This window comes from Garra rufa, chromosome 22 (genome assembly GCF_049309525.1).
Source record: "Garra rufa chromosome 22, GarRuf1.0, whole genome shotgun sequence".
NCBI lineage: Eukaryota > Metazoa > Chordata > Actinopteri > Cypriniformes > Cyprinidae > Garra > Garra rufa.
The window spans coordinates 26,120,361-26,136,924 of record NC_133382.1 but is presented as its reverse complement, the minus strand read 5'-3'; the positions used below and the strand labels follow the sequence as shown (position 1 = coordinate 26,136,924).

Sequence of the window (16,564 nt, the reverse complement as noted above, 5' to 3'; positions counted from 1 at the left end):
CTTAATACCCGGGCTTCCCTTTAAAAACGATGAAATCCTGAAAGTCTTTTTGTGTTGTTATAGGCAAAGAAATTGCACAATTCACCTTTAAGTCTGAAATTTACTATGACTATTTTTGGATATTTGTATTATTTAGTCTGTGTGGTTGTGTGTTTTGTTTCAGTTACTCTGTTCTGGGCTTTATTGACAAGAACAAGGACACGTTGTTTCAGGACTTCAAGAGGTTACTTTACAACAGGTCAGTATTACCATAATATACATCCCTCCAATCTTATTTGCATACCTGCCAGATGCCACACAACATCCGTGACTTATATCTGTCCTTCTCCTTCCTTGATTTACAGCTCAAACCCTGTGCTGAAAGCCATGTGGCCAGAGGGCAAACTGAGCATCACAGAGGTCACCAAGCGACCTCTGACTGCTGCCACGCTCTTCAAAAACTCCATGATCTCTCTGGTGGAGAACTTGGCCAGCAAGGTGGGTGTGTTTGAAACATTTTTGTGTACAGCATGACTTATTTATATAATACAGTCAATTGCAATATAAAGAGTTTTTGCAATAATGACCAACGAATGCATATCATTGTGCTTTTTACAAGAGAACTTAGCAAATAAATACACATGTGGGTAATAAATATTGATTTCAGTTGCTTTTTTAATGTAAATAGACAGCTATGTAAGAAGTTGAGTCCTCTGTTGGTTCATATAGGAGCCGTACTACGTGCGTTGCATAAAGCCGAATGATGTGAAATCACCGCTGCTGTTTGAGCATGAGCGCTGCAAGCACCAAGTGGAGTACCTGGGCCTCCTGGAGAACGTCCGGGTGCGACGAGCTGGTTTTGCTAGCCGACAAACCTACCCACGGTTCCTTCAAAGGTGAACTTCTTACTTTTTTCATTTGTATGGTCAGCGTGTGTCAATTTCAAAGCATTATGTAATCGTTTGTTTGTTTATTTTGTTTCAATAGTCTTTATATTTGGTGTTCTGCATGATCTGGCATTCGTGTATGGTTTCAGCTCAATGCTCTTGTGACAGCTTGTGTGAAACTGTTGCGTCTTTGGTTGCTACTGACATCTGAAACTACAGATTGATCAATCAGATTGTGAAGATCTTATGCAACGTCTGTTGGTGTGAAAGCTGTCATCCTCTGGAGTCGCTTCTTCACCAAGTGTCATAATTGCTAAAGGGTTTTATGTAACAGTGACGTATACGCTGAGTCTTTTTCAATCGCCTTGAGAGTTAGTAGAGCATACATTGTACTCTCACTCAATATACAGTGATTCTCGATATATAGGGACTGGAATCCTTGAACAAACAAAACTTATAAGAGATTCTCCTGAAGTCTCAGTTTTTAAAAAAATGAAGTGTCTCTAAGGCCTCAAAACAAATAGTCCCCTAAAAAACTCTCAAACACACTTGCCACAAATCTGATGACTTGATGAGATTCAACACCTGAGTTGACAGAATGTCTATCGCTGAGCGGAAGTTAGCCTGAATTTCGTCTAATTGAGAATGCAGTGTTAACAGCACTCACAGGGAGTGATTTGTGTCTCTGTTGCGGCTGCAGATGTGGATGGAATATAATGTACTACTTAGAGGCGAGACTGGAAAATTGAGGATTTGATCCAAAGGGTCCGGCCTCACATTGCTCTTAAATAAGCACTCATTGTGTTACATAATGCTTGTTATGAAACAGATAGTTCAGACTTTGTATTCTGATTGGATAAGCCACTCTTAAAGCCTATATTAATGTGTAAAATTACTATTGTACATTGCTTGGCAACCATGAAAAGCCTATAGCCTGTTGAACTACAGTATATTGTTGAAAGAATTGTTTTGTTTGATTATTATTGACACTAGATGTAACTTTCTTTCTTGTTTAACAATAATAATGTAAAATTAAAGCTGCAAGCAGCGATGAACGGGCCCTCGCACACGGGCTCACCGCCGACCGGTGGCTTTAGGAACACAGCAAATGGTGGGTAGTATGCTTTTAATACAGTAAAAATAGGAGAAATATGTCAAAGTCACTTAAATGTGCCAAATTTCCTGCTGCCAGCTGGTGGCGCTATGCCTATAACTGATTATTGGCATGTAGATGTGTTCAGGCCACCACTTTCATCAAACATATGAAGTTTGGTGCAGATTGACCTTGGTATGTTTGAGTTAGTGAAAGACATGATATATCTTGCTGCCAACAGGTGGCGCTATGATAATATCTGAATATTGGCCTTTAGGTGTCTTCAGGCCAGGACTCTTACCAAACCTGTGAAGTTTGAGGCAGATCGGACATTTTATGGCTGAGTTATAACAACTTCTATGTCCATGGCGAAACATCAAACTTTGTCACGCCGCCACAGACACGCCCTTTAACGAAAACTCAAGATCTTCGCAATTTAACATCTCTAAGGCCTCTAGATCAGACTGACCAAATATAATGTTGATATCATTAAATCTCTAGGAGGAGTTTGATACAAGTCATTTCCTGTTGCCAACAGGTGGCGCTGTGATTATAATAGAATATTGGCCTTCAGATGTGTTCAGGCCAGGACTCTTATCTAATATGTGAAGTTTGAGGCAAATCGGACATTTTATGGCTGAGTTATAACAAGTTTTATATCCATGGCGAGACCTCGAAATTTGTCAGGCCGCCACGGACACGCCCTTTACCGAAAACTCAAGATCTTCACAATTTAACATCGCTACGGCCTTTATATTAGACTGACCGATTTTGGTGTTGATCTGAATAAATCTCTAGGAGGAGTTGGTTGTAGAGTACAGCATGACACTTCCTGTTGCCTGCAGGTGGCGCTATGACTATAACTGAATATGGGCATGTAGATGTCTTCAGGTCAGGAGTGTTATCACACATGTGAAGTTTGGGACAGATAGTACATTGTATGCCTGAGTTATAGCAACTTCCTTTTTCATGGCGAAACATCGAAATTTGCGAGGCCGCCACGGACACGCCCTCCGATGAAAACTCTAGATCTTCACAATTTAACGTCACAAAGGGCTTTAGACTAGACTCTGCAAATTTGGTGTTGATCCGAATAAATCTGTAGGAGGAGTTCGTTCAAGTACGACACCTGAAAAAGGCAAAAATGACACAAATTTTGTTGAGAATATTAATATTAACCGACTTCCTGTTGGGTTCCGGATTTTGCTCCAAGAGGCTTTTTTGTAGGTATTGGTGTGTTACATGTGTGTACCGATTTCCGTGCATGTACGTGAATCACAGCTGAAAGCGCACACCGCGGAACGTGTAAAGGTGGCGCTGTCGAGCCATTTTGCCACACCCACTTCTGAAACCCATATCAGACGTAAATTTTCGCCAGGTTTGATGTGTGTGCAAAGTTTTGTGAGTTTTCGGGCATGTTTAGGTCCTCTAAAATGCGATTCATTTTGGAGAAGAATAATAATAATAATAATAATAATAATTAAAGCTGCAAGCAGCGATGAACGGGCCCTCGCACACGGGCTCACCGCCGACCGGTGGCTTTAGGAACACAGCAAATGGTGGGTAGTATGCTTTTAATACAGTAAAAATAGGAGAAATATGTCAAAGTCACTTAAATGTGCCAAATTTCCTGCTGCCAGCTGGTGGCGCTATGCCTATAACTGATTATTGGCATGTAGATGTGTTCAGGCCACCACTTTCATCAAACATATGAAGTTTGGTGCAGATTGACCTTGGTATGTTTGAGTTAGTGAAAGATATGATATATCCTGCTGCCAAGAGGTGGCGCTATGATAATATCTGAATATTGGCCTTTAGGTGTCTTCAGGCCAGGACTCTTACCAAACTTGTGAAGTTTGAGGCAGATCGGACATTTTATGCCTGAGTTATAACAACTTCTATGTCCATGGCGAAACATCAAACTTTGTCACGCCGCCACGGACACGCCCTTTAACGAAAACTCAAGATCTTTGCAATTTAACATCTCTAAGGCCTCTAGATCAGACTGACCAAATATAATGTTGATATCATTAAATCTCTAGGAGGAGTTTGATACAAGTCATTTCCTGTTGCCAACAGGTGGCGCTGTGATTATAATAGAATATTGGCCTTCAGATGTGTTCAGGCCAGGACTCTTATCGAATATGTGAAGTTTGAGGCAAATCGGACATTTTATGGCTGAGTTATAACAAGTTTTATATCCATGGCGAGACCTCGAAATTTGTCAGGCCGCCACGGACACGCCCTTTACCGAAAACTCAAGATCTTCACAATTTAACATCACTAAGGCCTTTATATTAGACTGACCTATTTTGGTGTTGATCTGTATAAATCTCTAGGAGGAGTTGGTTGTAGAGTACAGCGTGACACTTCCTGTTGCCAGCAGGTGGCGCTATGACTATAACTGAATATGGATATGTAGATGTCATCAGGTCAGGAGTGTTATCACACATGTGAAGTTTGGGACAGATCGGACATTTTATGCCTAAGTTATAGCAACTTCCTTTTTCATGGCGAAACATCGAAATTTGCGAGGCCGCCACGGACACGCCCTTCGATGAAAACTCTAGATCTTCACAATTTAACGTCACAAAGGGCTTTAGATTAGACTCACCAAATTTGCTGTTGATCGGAGTAAATCTCTAGGAGGAGTTCGTTCAAGTACCACGCCTGAAAATGGCAAAAATGACACAAATTTTGCTAAGAAAATTAATAATAACCGACTTCCTGTTGGGTTTCGGATTTTGTCCCAGGAGGCTTTTTTGTAGGTATTGGTGAGCTACATGTGTGTACCGATTTTCATGCATGTACGTGAATCACAGCTGAAAGCGCACACCGCGGAACGTGTAAAGGTGGCGCTATCGAGCCGTTTTGCCACACCCATCTCTGAAACCCATATCAGACGTCCATTTTCGCCAGGTTTGATGTGTGTGCAAAGTTTCATGAGTTTTCGGGTATGTTTAGGCCCTCAAAAATGCGATTCATTCCGGAGAAGAAGAATAATAATAATAATAATTAAAGCTGCAAGCAGCGATGAACGGGCCCTCGCACACGGGCTCACCGCCGACCGGTGGCTTTAGGAACACAGCAAATGGTGGGTAGTATGCTTTTAATACAGTAAAAATAGGAGAAATATGTCAAAGTCACTTAAATGTGCCAAATTTCCTGCTGCCAGCTGGTGGCGCTATGCCTATAACTGATTATTGACATGTAGATGTGTTCAGGCCACCACTTTCATCAAACATATGAAGTTTGGTGCAGATTGACCTTGGTATTTTTGAGTTAGTGAAAGATATGATATATCCTGCTGCCAACAGGTGGCGCTATGATAATATCTGAATATTGGTCTTTAGGTGTCTTCAGGCCAGGACTCTCACCAAACCTGTGAAGTTTGAGGCAGATCGGACATTTTATGGCTGAGTTATAACAACTTCTATGTCCATGGCGAAACATCAAACTTTGTCATGCAGCCACAGACACGCCCTTTAACGAAAACTCAAGATCTTCGCAATTTAACTTCTTTAAGGCCTCTAGATCAGACTGAGCAAATATAATGTTGATATCATTAAATCTCTAGGAGGAGTTTGATACAAGTCATTTCCTGTTGCCAACAGGTGGCGCTGTGATTATAATAGAATATTGGCCTTCAGATGTATTCAGGCCAGGACTCTTATCGAACATGTGAAGTTTGAGGCAAATCGGACATTTTATGGCTGAGTTATAACAAGTGTATTATCCATGGCGAGACCTCGAAATTTGCCAGGCCACCACGGACACGCCCTTCAACAAAAACTCAAGATCTTCGCAATTTAACATCGCTAAAGCGTTTTTATTAGACTGACCGATTTTGGTGTTGATCTGATAAAATCTCTTGGAGGAGTTTGTTGCAGAGTGCAGCATGACACTTCCTGTTGCCAGCAGGTGGCGCTATGAGTAAAACTGAATATGGGCATGTAGATGTCATCAGGTCAGGAGTGTTATCACACATGTGAAGTTTGGGACGGATCGGACATTGTATGCCTGAGTTATAGCAACTTCCTTTTTCATGGCGAAACATCGAAATTTGCGAGGCCGCCATGGACACGCCCTCCGATAAAAACTCTAGATCTTTACAATTTAACGTCACAAAGGGCTTTAGACTAGACTCTGCAAATTTGGTGTTGATCCGAATAAACCTCTAGGAGGAGTTCGTTCAAGTACGACGCCTGAAAATGGCAAAAATGACACAAATTTTGTTGAGAATATTAATATTAACCGACTTCCTGTTGGGTTCCGGATTTTGCTCCAAGAGGCTTTTTTGTAGGTATTGGTGTGTTACATGTGTGTACCGATTTCCGTGCATGTACGTGAATCACAGCTGAAAGCGCACACCGCGGAACGTGTAAAGGTGGCGCTGTCGAGCCATTTTGCCACACCCACTTCTGAAACCCATATCAGACGTAAATTTTCGCCAGGTCTGATGTGTGTGCGAAGTTTCATGAGTTTTCGGGTATGTCTAAGCCCTCAAAAATGCGATTCATTTTGGAGAAGAATAATAATAATAATAATAATAATAATTAAAGCTGCAAGCAGCGATGGTAGGGCCCTCGCACTCGGCCTCACCGCCGATCGGTGGCGAATGGTGGGCACTATGCTATTAACACAGAAAATGTAGGAGGAATATGTCAAAGTCATTGATATGTGCCAATCTTCCTTCTGCCAGCTGGTGGCGCTATGCCTATAACTGAATATTGGCATGCAGATGTGTTCAGGCCAGTGCTTTTATCAAACATATGAAGTTTGGTGAAGCTTGAACATGGCATGCTTGAGTGTAAGTCATGACATATCCTGCTGCCAACAGGTGGCGCTATTACGAAACATTGGCTTTTAGATGTCTTCAGGCCAGGACTATTGGCAAACATATCAAGTTTGGTGCAAATTGTACATTGCATGCTTAACTTAAGTTAGTGTAAAACAAGTAATTTGCTGTTGCCAGCTGGTGGCGCTATGACTATAACTAAATACTGGCATGTAAATGTATTCAGGCCAGGACTCTTATCAAACATATTAAGTTTGGGGCTGATTGGACATTGCATGCCTGAGTTACAGTAACTTCCTGTTTCATTGCATTAAGAGTATGCTTTAGCACTTAGCTAAATGTTGCTAACATGTTTCTAGCATGTTGCTACCCTATTTAACACTTGTTGATATTTTTAAGATGTTGCTTGGCATCCACAACAGTATTAAACATGTGACTTCCTGTTGCCAGTAGGTGGCACTATGACTATAACTGAATATGGGCATGGGCTTGTGTTCAGACCAGGACTCTTATCAAACATATTAAGCTTGGGTCAGATTGGACATTGTATGCATGAGTTACACTTATTTTTCTTTGTATTAATATCATGCTTTAGCTCTTAGCTAAGTGTTGCTAGCATGTTTTAACATGATTCTAGCATGATGCTAGCCTATTTAAAAATTGCTAACGCTTTTTAATATGTTGCTAGGAGTCCGTAACACCTTTAAACGACACTTCCTGTTGTCAGAAGGTGGCACTGTGACTATAACTGAATATGGGCATGTATATATCTTCAGGCCACGAGTCTTATCAAACATGTGAAGTTTGGGTTGATTGGACATTGCATGCCTGAGTTACAGTAACTTCCTGTTTTATGTCTTTAACAACATGCTTTAGCACTAAGTAAGTGTTGCTAGCATGTTTGAGTACGTTTTAAACTAGTTTAGCACTCAATGGCTTTTTTAGTGTGTTGCTAATAGTGTGTCACAGTGTTAAACATGTCACTTCCTGTTGACAGTAGGTGGCGCTATAACTATAACTGAATATTGGCATGTAGACATCTTCAGGCCAGGACTGTTATCAAACATGTGAAGTTTGGGGCTGATTGGACATTGCATGCCTGAGTTACAGTAACTTCCTGTTTCTTTGCATTAAGAGCATGCTTTAGCACTTAGCTAAATGTTGCTAACATGTTATAGCATGTTTCTAGCATGTTGCTACCCTATTTAACAGTTGTTGAATTTTTTTTAAATGTTGTTAATCATCCACAACAGTATTAAACATGTGGCTTCCTGTTACCAGCTGGTGGCGCTATGACTATAACTGAATACAGGCATGGGCGTGTGATTAGGCCAGGATTCTTATCAAACATGTTTAGTTTGGGGCTGATTGGACATGGTATGCCTGAGTTAGAGTAACTTCCTGTTTTATTGTATAATTAGCATGCTTTAGCATATTAGCTAAGTGTTGCTAGCATGCTTTATTATTTTTGTAGCATCTTGAATATTAAGTTTGGGTCAGATTCAACAGTATATACATGAGTTACAGCAATTTCCTTTTGTATTTGTATTGATAGCATGCTTTAGCTCTTAGCTAAGTGTTGCTAGCATGTTTTAGCATGTTTGTAGCATGTTGCTAGCCTATTTAAGACTTGTTAACGCTTTTCAATATGTTGCTAAGAGTCCGTAACAGTGTTAAACATGTCATTTCCTGTTGTCAGCAGGTGGCGCTATGACTATAACTGAATATGGGCACTGACGTGTGTTCAGGACCGGACTGTCATCAAACATGTGAAGTTTGAGTCAGATCGGACATTGTATGCCTGAGTTATAGCAACTTCCTTTTTCATGGCGAAACATCAAAGTTTGTCAGGCCGCCACGGACACGCCCTTCGACGAAAACTCTAAAGCTTCGCAATTTAACATCGCAAAGGCCTTATGATGACACTCAGCAAATTTGAAGATGATCGGATAAAAACTGTAGGAGGAGTTCGTTAAAGTACGAGGCCTGAAAATGGCAAAAACTGCACAAAAATCGTACAGGAAATTCAATATAACGGACTTCCTGTTGGGTTTCGGATGTTGCACCAGGAGACTTTTTTGTAGGTATTGGTGTGTTACATATGTGTACCAAGTTTCGTACATGTACGAGAAACGTAGCTCGAGGCGCACTCCGTTGAAGTTTTATAGGTGGCGCTATCGAGCCATTTTGCCACACCCACTTTTGAAAACCATATCAGATGTAAATTTTCGCCAGGTCTGATGCGTGTGCAAAGTTTTGTGAGTTTTCGGGCATGTTTAGGCCCTCAAAAAGACTTTTCATTTTGGAGAAGAAGAAGAAGAATAATTAAAGCTGCAAGCAGCGTTGACCGGGCCCTCGCCGTCTGGCAGTCGCCATACTGATAGCATCTGGAAAACGGTGCCCAGTTGGCACATGCATTCACAATAACCCTTTGGACTAACCCTAACTGTCTCTCCTCCTGTCTGACTCTTTCTCTTAACACCCATCCCACCTCCTTACACTCAGCCACTTACCACACAAACACACACATAGAGTGCAGAGCAGAGTGAGATCAGATTTGTTTTTTAATTTTCTTTCATTCGTGGAGTTTTGTATAATTATGAAATGAACTGTGTTTAATCAGAATGAATAGGTATTTGTATGAAAAAAGTTTCAAAGAGTTAGGATGCTGCACTTTAAATATATAATAAATCATTGAAAATTGAAAATGGAAAATGAAATTCTAGGCACGCTATCTGCCTCAAAAACACAGGAAACAAATATTTGAATGTATTTTGTATTTTTATTTATTTGCCATGGCAACAGCATTTGATGCATCAGGGACGCCTTTACAGACTCTCATCGGCCGTGTTTTTACATCATTCTGATGAAGTTGGAAGAAAATCGAGTACAAAAATATTGTTCGTTGTTCGTTCTTGTGTTAGTTCATTAACTAATGTTAACAAAAGAGACTCTATTTTAAATAGTTACCATATTTTATGATCTACATCCATTTTTTAATATTATTTATTATTATTTATGATCTATAAGCATCTGTGAAATAATTATAAACAAATATATTAAAAATAAATACATATTAACTTAGTTGATGTATTTGTTTCTCATTCTAATTAAGTGAACTGAGCAGTATAGTGTCATACTTATAAGATTTTTTATTCTATCAGTGAGATTGTATATATGTATATAAATCATATAATTTTTCCTTAAAAGATTAAAAAAAGATTTTAATGCTCTTTAAGCACCTATACAAAATAATTATGTAAAAGTACACTGACAGTACAGTCTATATCAACTGATTCTATGGATTATTTTCATTCTTATACACTGAGAATGAGCTAAATAGCATTAGAGGTCAAACGATTCCTTATCTTATGAGGACCTCTAGTGTTCATCCCTGGTATTACAGCTTTAATCTGACAAATTTATGTGACACTTTTAATGTTTTTGGGGCCTCTGAGCATGATAACATTTTGAAACTACACGTATTTCCTAAGAATTTCTTGTTGTTTATATGTAAAAAGTTTTGATGAGTTAGAATAATGCAATTTAAAGATATATGAAAATAACTCTTCATCTTTTTTATTGTTACTTTCATAAATCACCACATCAACACCGTTCAAGATGTCCCAAAGCCGTTCACAATTTAACATCTTCAGTATCTTGGCATCATGTTGACAAAGTTTGCTGTGAACTGTCTGATTCTGCTATGAGTGATATGAATTTATTCACAGCTATATTTAAAAACACAGGAAACAAATGTTAAAGTTTGACATGTTGCCATGGCAACAGCATTTGATTTATCAAGGACCCCTTCACAGATTCTCATCGGCCGTGTTTTGATATTATTCTGATGAAGTTTGAAGCAAATTGAGTAAAATAAAGAGGTTGATTTAAAAGCGTTTTGCAAGCAACACACTTCCTGCTGCCAGTTGGTGGCGCTATAACTTTGACTCATAATAGTCGCATCTCTGTGATCGGTATCATACTACGAACAAACTGCTTAAGTTTGGTCAAAATCAGCTAAAGTGTGTCAAAATTATTAGACATTTCCTGTTTCTCATTTCTCGCCATAATTTGTCGCCCTGCCATGGCCAAACCGTTCGAGATAGCAAAAATCCCCTGGCAATTTTGCATTCCCAATATCTTGAGATCATGCTGACTGAGTTTGGTGGCCATCGGTGGAAAGGTCTAGGAGGAGTATTTCAAATTCCACAGCTTGATTTTTCCAAAAATCCATATATAAATAAAAATAGCTGACTTCCTGTTGGTCGTAGCTAATGGGTGTAAATTAGAAAGTTGTCCGGCTTGATGAGTCCAATATATGTACCGAGTTTGGTGACTGTAGGACAAAGTAACCCCCCAACTTTTGTCAAAAGGTGGCGCTATGGAGCGCCTGCTCCACGCCCATTTATGGGCTTTTATCAGTGTTTAACTGTTATTAATACAGATGTGTGTGTTGAGTTTCATGAAATTCTAAGCATTTTAAGTGGCTCAAAAACACAAAAAACTAAAGTTAAAGTTTGACACGTTGCCATGGCAACATGATAAAAGTTATGGATAACGCCCTTCACAGATTCTTATCGGTCGTGTTTTGACATTATTGGGATGAAGTTTGAAGCAAATTGAGTAAACTTAAGAGGCTGAGTTTAAAGCGTTTCAAAAACGTCACGCTTTCTGCTGCCAGTTGGTGGCGCTATAACTTTGACTCATAATAGTCACATCTCTGTGATCGGCATCAGACGATGAACAAACTGCTGAAGTTTGGTCAAAATCAGACAAAGTATGTCAAAGTTATTAGGCACTTCCTGTTTCTCATTTCTCGCCATAAATTTGTCGCCCCGTCACGGTCAAACCGTTCGAGATATCAAAAATCCCCTGGCAATTTTGCGTCCCCAATGTCTTGAGATCATGCTGACCGAGTTTGGTGGCAATCGGTGGAAAGGCCTAGTAGGAGTATTTCAAATTCCATTGCATGCACTTTTTAGACATCCCTGAATAGCCGACTTCCTGTTTGGCGAAGCACGGACTATGAGTGTGAAATTTGTTCGGCCCGATGAGGTCTATATGTGTATGAATTTTGGTGACTGTAGATCAACCGTTGTGCGCTCCAGAGCCCTTCAAAAGTCGCAATTTTTAACGCTGTGCCATGCCCCCCCCAGGTGACCCCCCCATGTCAAAGTCTGTCCGGCCCTGATGGCCGCAGGTTCCAATGTGTGTGCAAAGTTTCAAGAGTTTTCGTGTATGTTAAGGCCCCCGAAATCCCCCAAAACATTGAAAAAAAAATAATAATAATAATAATAATAATAATAATCCTTAGAAAAACAATAGGGCCTTCGCCCTTTTGGGCTCGGGCCCTAATAATAAACGGAGCAATTCCAATAGGGTCCTCGCACTGTAGTGCTCGGGCCCTAATAATAATAATAATAATAATAATAAACGAAGCAGATCCAATAGGGTCCTCACACCATCGGTGCTCGGGCCCTAATAAACGAAGCAGATCCAATAGGGTCCTCACACCATCGGTGCTCGGGCCCTAATAATAATAATAAACGGAGCAGATTCAATAGGGTCCTCACACCATCGGTGCTCGGGCCCTAAATATGTAATAAATATATATGTTAAAGGAGACTTGTACTTGTCATCCAAGATGTTCATGTCTTTCTTTCTATAGTCGTAAAGAAATTGTTTTTTGAGGAAAACATTTTAGGATTTTTGTCCATATAGTGGAATTCAATGGTGCCCCGAGTATGAACTTCCAAAACAGTTCAAATGCGGCTTCAAATGATCCCAAATGCGGTTGTAAACAATCCCAGCCGAGGAAGGAAGGGCCTTATCCAGTGAAACAATCTTTTTTTTTTTTTATTACAATTTCTATACTTTTTAACCTTAGATGCTTGTCTTGTCTTGCTCTGCCTGAACTCATTTTTTTCCGGTTCAAGACAGTCAGGGTATGTCGAAAACCTCCTCGTTTTCTCCCTCAACTTCAAAATCGTTCTAATCACTATTTTTCCTTTTTTGTTAAGGGTGTTTGATCTTCTTTGCATGTTCACTTTGCAATCAAGTCGGGACTTCTGCGGTGATGTAGGATGATTTTGAAATGATTTTGAAGTTGAGGGAGAAAATAAGATGGGAGTATTTCGACATACCCTCTCTTTACCAGAAAAAACAGAGTTCAGGCAGAGCAAGACAAGACGAGTGTTTGAGGTTAAAAAGTATATAAACTGTAATTAAAAAAAAAAGAAATAACCGATTGTTTCGCAAGAATAGACCCGTCTTCCTTGGCTTGGATCATTAAGAGCCCTTCGAACCTGCATTTAAACTGCATTTTAGAAAGTGGGGCACCATAGAAGTCCACTATATGGAGAAAATTCCTGAAATGTTTTCCTCAAAAAACATAATTTTTTTACGACAGAAGAAAAAAGACATTAACATTTGGGATGACAAGGGGTTGAGTACATCATCGGTAAATTGTTGTAAATTGTGAACTTCTCCTTTAATAAATTAAAATATTCTCCTTTACTTTTCACATTGAAGGTATAAGATGATCTCCGAGTTCACCTGGCCCAACCATGATCTGCCGTCAGATAAGGAGGCGGTGAAACGTCTGTTGCAGGGTTGTGGCTTCGAACACGATGTGGCCTACGGCAAGACCAAAGTGTTCATTCGCACCCCTCGAACCATCTTCAGCCTTGAGGAGCAGAGAGCAGAGATGGTGAAGAGGATCGTCCTCTTTCTGCAGAAGGTTCGAGCTCAATACCTCAGATATGTTATGTGTAGCTTAGACTTGCTGTGTACTTATATAACAAATACATAACAAATATATCAGACCAGTGTCATTTATTTTATGATCTGCATTTACTGTATGAACTTGCATGGATAACAAATATATCAGACAAGTGTCATTTATTTTGCGATCTGCATTTAGGAACAGCATTCTGAAAAACTTTACTATCACTTGTTTAATATTTTGATACCTAATGCAATGACATTCAGACATTTTTAGTTTTGACTTAAGCTTCCACATATATTTTTGGGCACCATATAAACAGAAATGCATTTGAAAATCGAATGTCCTCCCACAAAGTGCTTTTCATGCTTACTCCTGTGAGTCATGATAAAATTCTTAGACCTTAAGGCTAACCTCATTATACACTACCGTTCAAGAGCTTGGAGTCAGTAATTTTTTTTTTTAAATGTTTTTGAAAGAAAATGTTGAACATTGAAACTCCATTTATTCATTAAGAACACAATAAAACAGTAATATTGTGAAATATAATATTCAATTGAAAATAGCTATTTTATATTTTAATATAATTAAATGTAAATTATACATGTGATAGCAAAGCTGAATATTCAGCAGCCTTTACTCCAGTCTTCAGTGTCACATGATCCTTCAGACTTCATTCTAATATCCTGATTATGTGCTCAACAAACAATTCTTATTTTTATCAATGTTAAATAAATGTATTTAAAAAAAAAATCTTACTGAGCTCAAACTTTTGAACGATAGTGAGTATTAAAAAAAATCTCACAAAAATGGGACGACATCCAAATTTTAATAAGACATGCATCATATTTAATTCTGTATTCAGTTAGTTTTTAAAAATTAAAGGATTAGTTCACTTCTAGAATTAAAGTTTCCTCATAATTTACTTACTAATATGTCATCCAAGCTGTTCATTTCTTTCTTCAGTCGAAAAGAAATTAAGGTTTTTGAGGAAAACATTTCAGGATTTTTCTCCATATAGTGGACTTTAATGAGGAAGGTCCAAATTACAGTTTTAATGCAGCTTCATAGGGCTCTACACAATTCCAACCAAGAAATAAGGGTCTTATCTAGCGAAACGATTAGTCATTTTGTAGAAAATTTTAGAAAATGACTGATCGTTTTGCAAGATAAGACCCTTGTTCCTTGACTGGGATTGTGTAGATCCCTTTGAAGCTGCATTGAAACAGCAGTTTGGGCCTTCAACTCATTGTGCACCATTGAAGTCCACTATATGGAGAAAAGTCCTAGAATGTTTTCCTCAAAAATGGGTGTGAGTAAATTATCAGGATATTTTTTTTTCTGGAAGTGAACTAATCCTTTAAATCTTTAGATCTGAGGAATTTTTTGAGACTTCATTACGGCACACACTCATGCACTTACTTAATCAGCTTCAGAGACAGCAAGGTGCCACATCCGCACCGCCCTCCGTTCCTGTGATTCATTGACACCATTACTTTTCAACAACAGACCTCACACCACAGCAGACTGAACAACAAGGCAACAATAAAACAATATGGCACCTAAATTCCTCCCACTCACAGCATTTTCGTATTTTGTTTGTATAAATACACAATACGCATTACTTCGTGGCTTTTTTACAGGGAGTTTTCTACTTTTATTTTTCCTCAGGAGCATGAGAATACATTGAATGGCAGATTTGTTGACTGCCAGTGTCATTTCACTGTCACACAAAATGATTGTGGGTTCTTAGTGTATATTCCCCACTCTCGCTTTACTGTCTTCAGTGACTGACAGATATTAGAAATCAAAGCATCTATTCTGTCAGCTCCTGTCTGCACACTGAGTGTTTTTTTTTACCACTCCCCCGTTGCAAGATCTTATTCACTATTTGAAAAGATGTATCAGGGGGTATCCGTTATCGAAATGCTTTTAAACACAAACTGACATGGTTTTTCACTACGCTTGTGTTCAATATCAAACTCTCAGTTCTCAGTATTTCTGTCTCATAGTCTCACCGGACTGCTACGTTTGTGAGCAGACACACATATCAAAGTGTTAAATCTTTGCTCTTCCGGAATCAGAGATTGATTGTTTGATCTTTCGTATAGATTCAGAGCTCAATGAAGGTGTCACCCTGACACCGGTTCATCTCAGGTTCCCTAAGGGGGAAAACAAACGTATTTGTAGGAATGTTCTCAGTGTATTAATCACATATACCTTCAGGCAATAACCGAGCGTCCCAGCAGAGCTGATATCACTTGTGTCGATCTTCTGTGAGTGACAGGCGCTAATGTGTTATTTTGTACAAAAACCAGCTTACGCTTGGCCCTAAACACAGTGCTCACATGTGTGTCTTAAGGTTTGGATCATCTTTCTTTCACGCACAATCCCTTTATCAGCATATGGCAGACTGGTTTGACTTGTGCCAAGTCTGCCAGTTTTGCCAGCGGTTCCAACATTTGTGCCAAAGGCTCTCAGTGAACCCAATTTAAAAATGCTACTGCTCATCTCTCCTTGTTCGTAGGCCTCTGAGTTCTGCTTCGTCTTATTCTTTGTCTCTCATTTCTCAGCGCATTGCTCATGGGGATGCATGTATCTTTCATCTTTTTTAAGCTCGTAAACCAAAAGAACCCGCAATCCCCAAATCAATGCTCAGTTATTCTTCACCTCCCACTTTCTCCTCACTGATTTCCTGTCCGTCACACCCCACCACTCCTTCACAGATTCCCAGCCATTTTTCTGTGCCATTGCCTTCCTCCGCCCCCTCACTCCACTGCCATTTCTAAGCCGTTACGCTTTAGCGCTTCTCCCGTAGGTGATGAAAATACCCAGGATCCTTTGCTCAGTCTGCGAGCTCCTTTGGGCACATGCAAGATGCTGTGCTGTCTCTCGTTGTACGACCCTCTGTTCGGTTCATCAGGAAGATGTGGCTTTGAATGGAGGCAATTTGAAGCAAATCGGATCAGCTGTACAAAACACAAACATTGAGTGACTACATTATTCATGATTTTCCTCCCTTTTAATTAATATTTAATACGTTCAAGCCCCAGCATTCACATAATTGGCTATGTTAGTTG

General features: G+C 39.5%; 1 protein-coding gene across 1 annotated transcript in view; it reads left to right on the top strand.

The window, feature by feature from the left end:
- Positions 1-16,564, top strand: part of myo1d (myosin 1D) — a 126,434-nt gene that overhangs the window by 66,046 nt on the left and 43,824 nt on the right. Inside the window, exons 13-16 of the mRNA XM_073828070.1 lie at positions 164-238; positions 345-477; positions 709-875; positions 13,292-13,499. Of these exons, the coding sequence (XP_073684171.1) occupies positions 164-238; positions 345-477; positions 709-875; positions 13,292-13,499 (583 nt within the window). The remainder of the gene's footprint in view (positions 1-163; positions 239-344; positions 478-708; positions 876-13,291; positions 13,500-16,564) is intronic.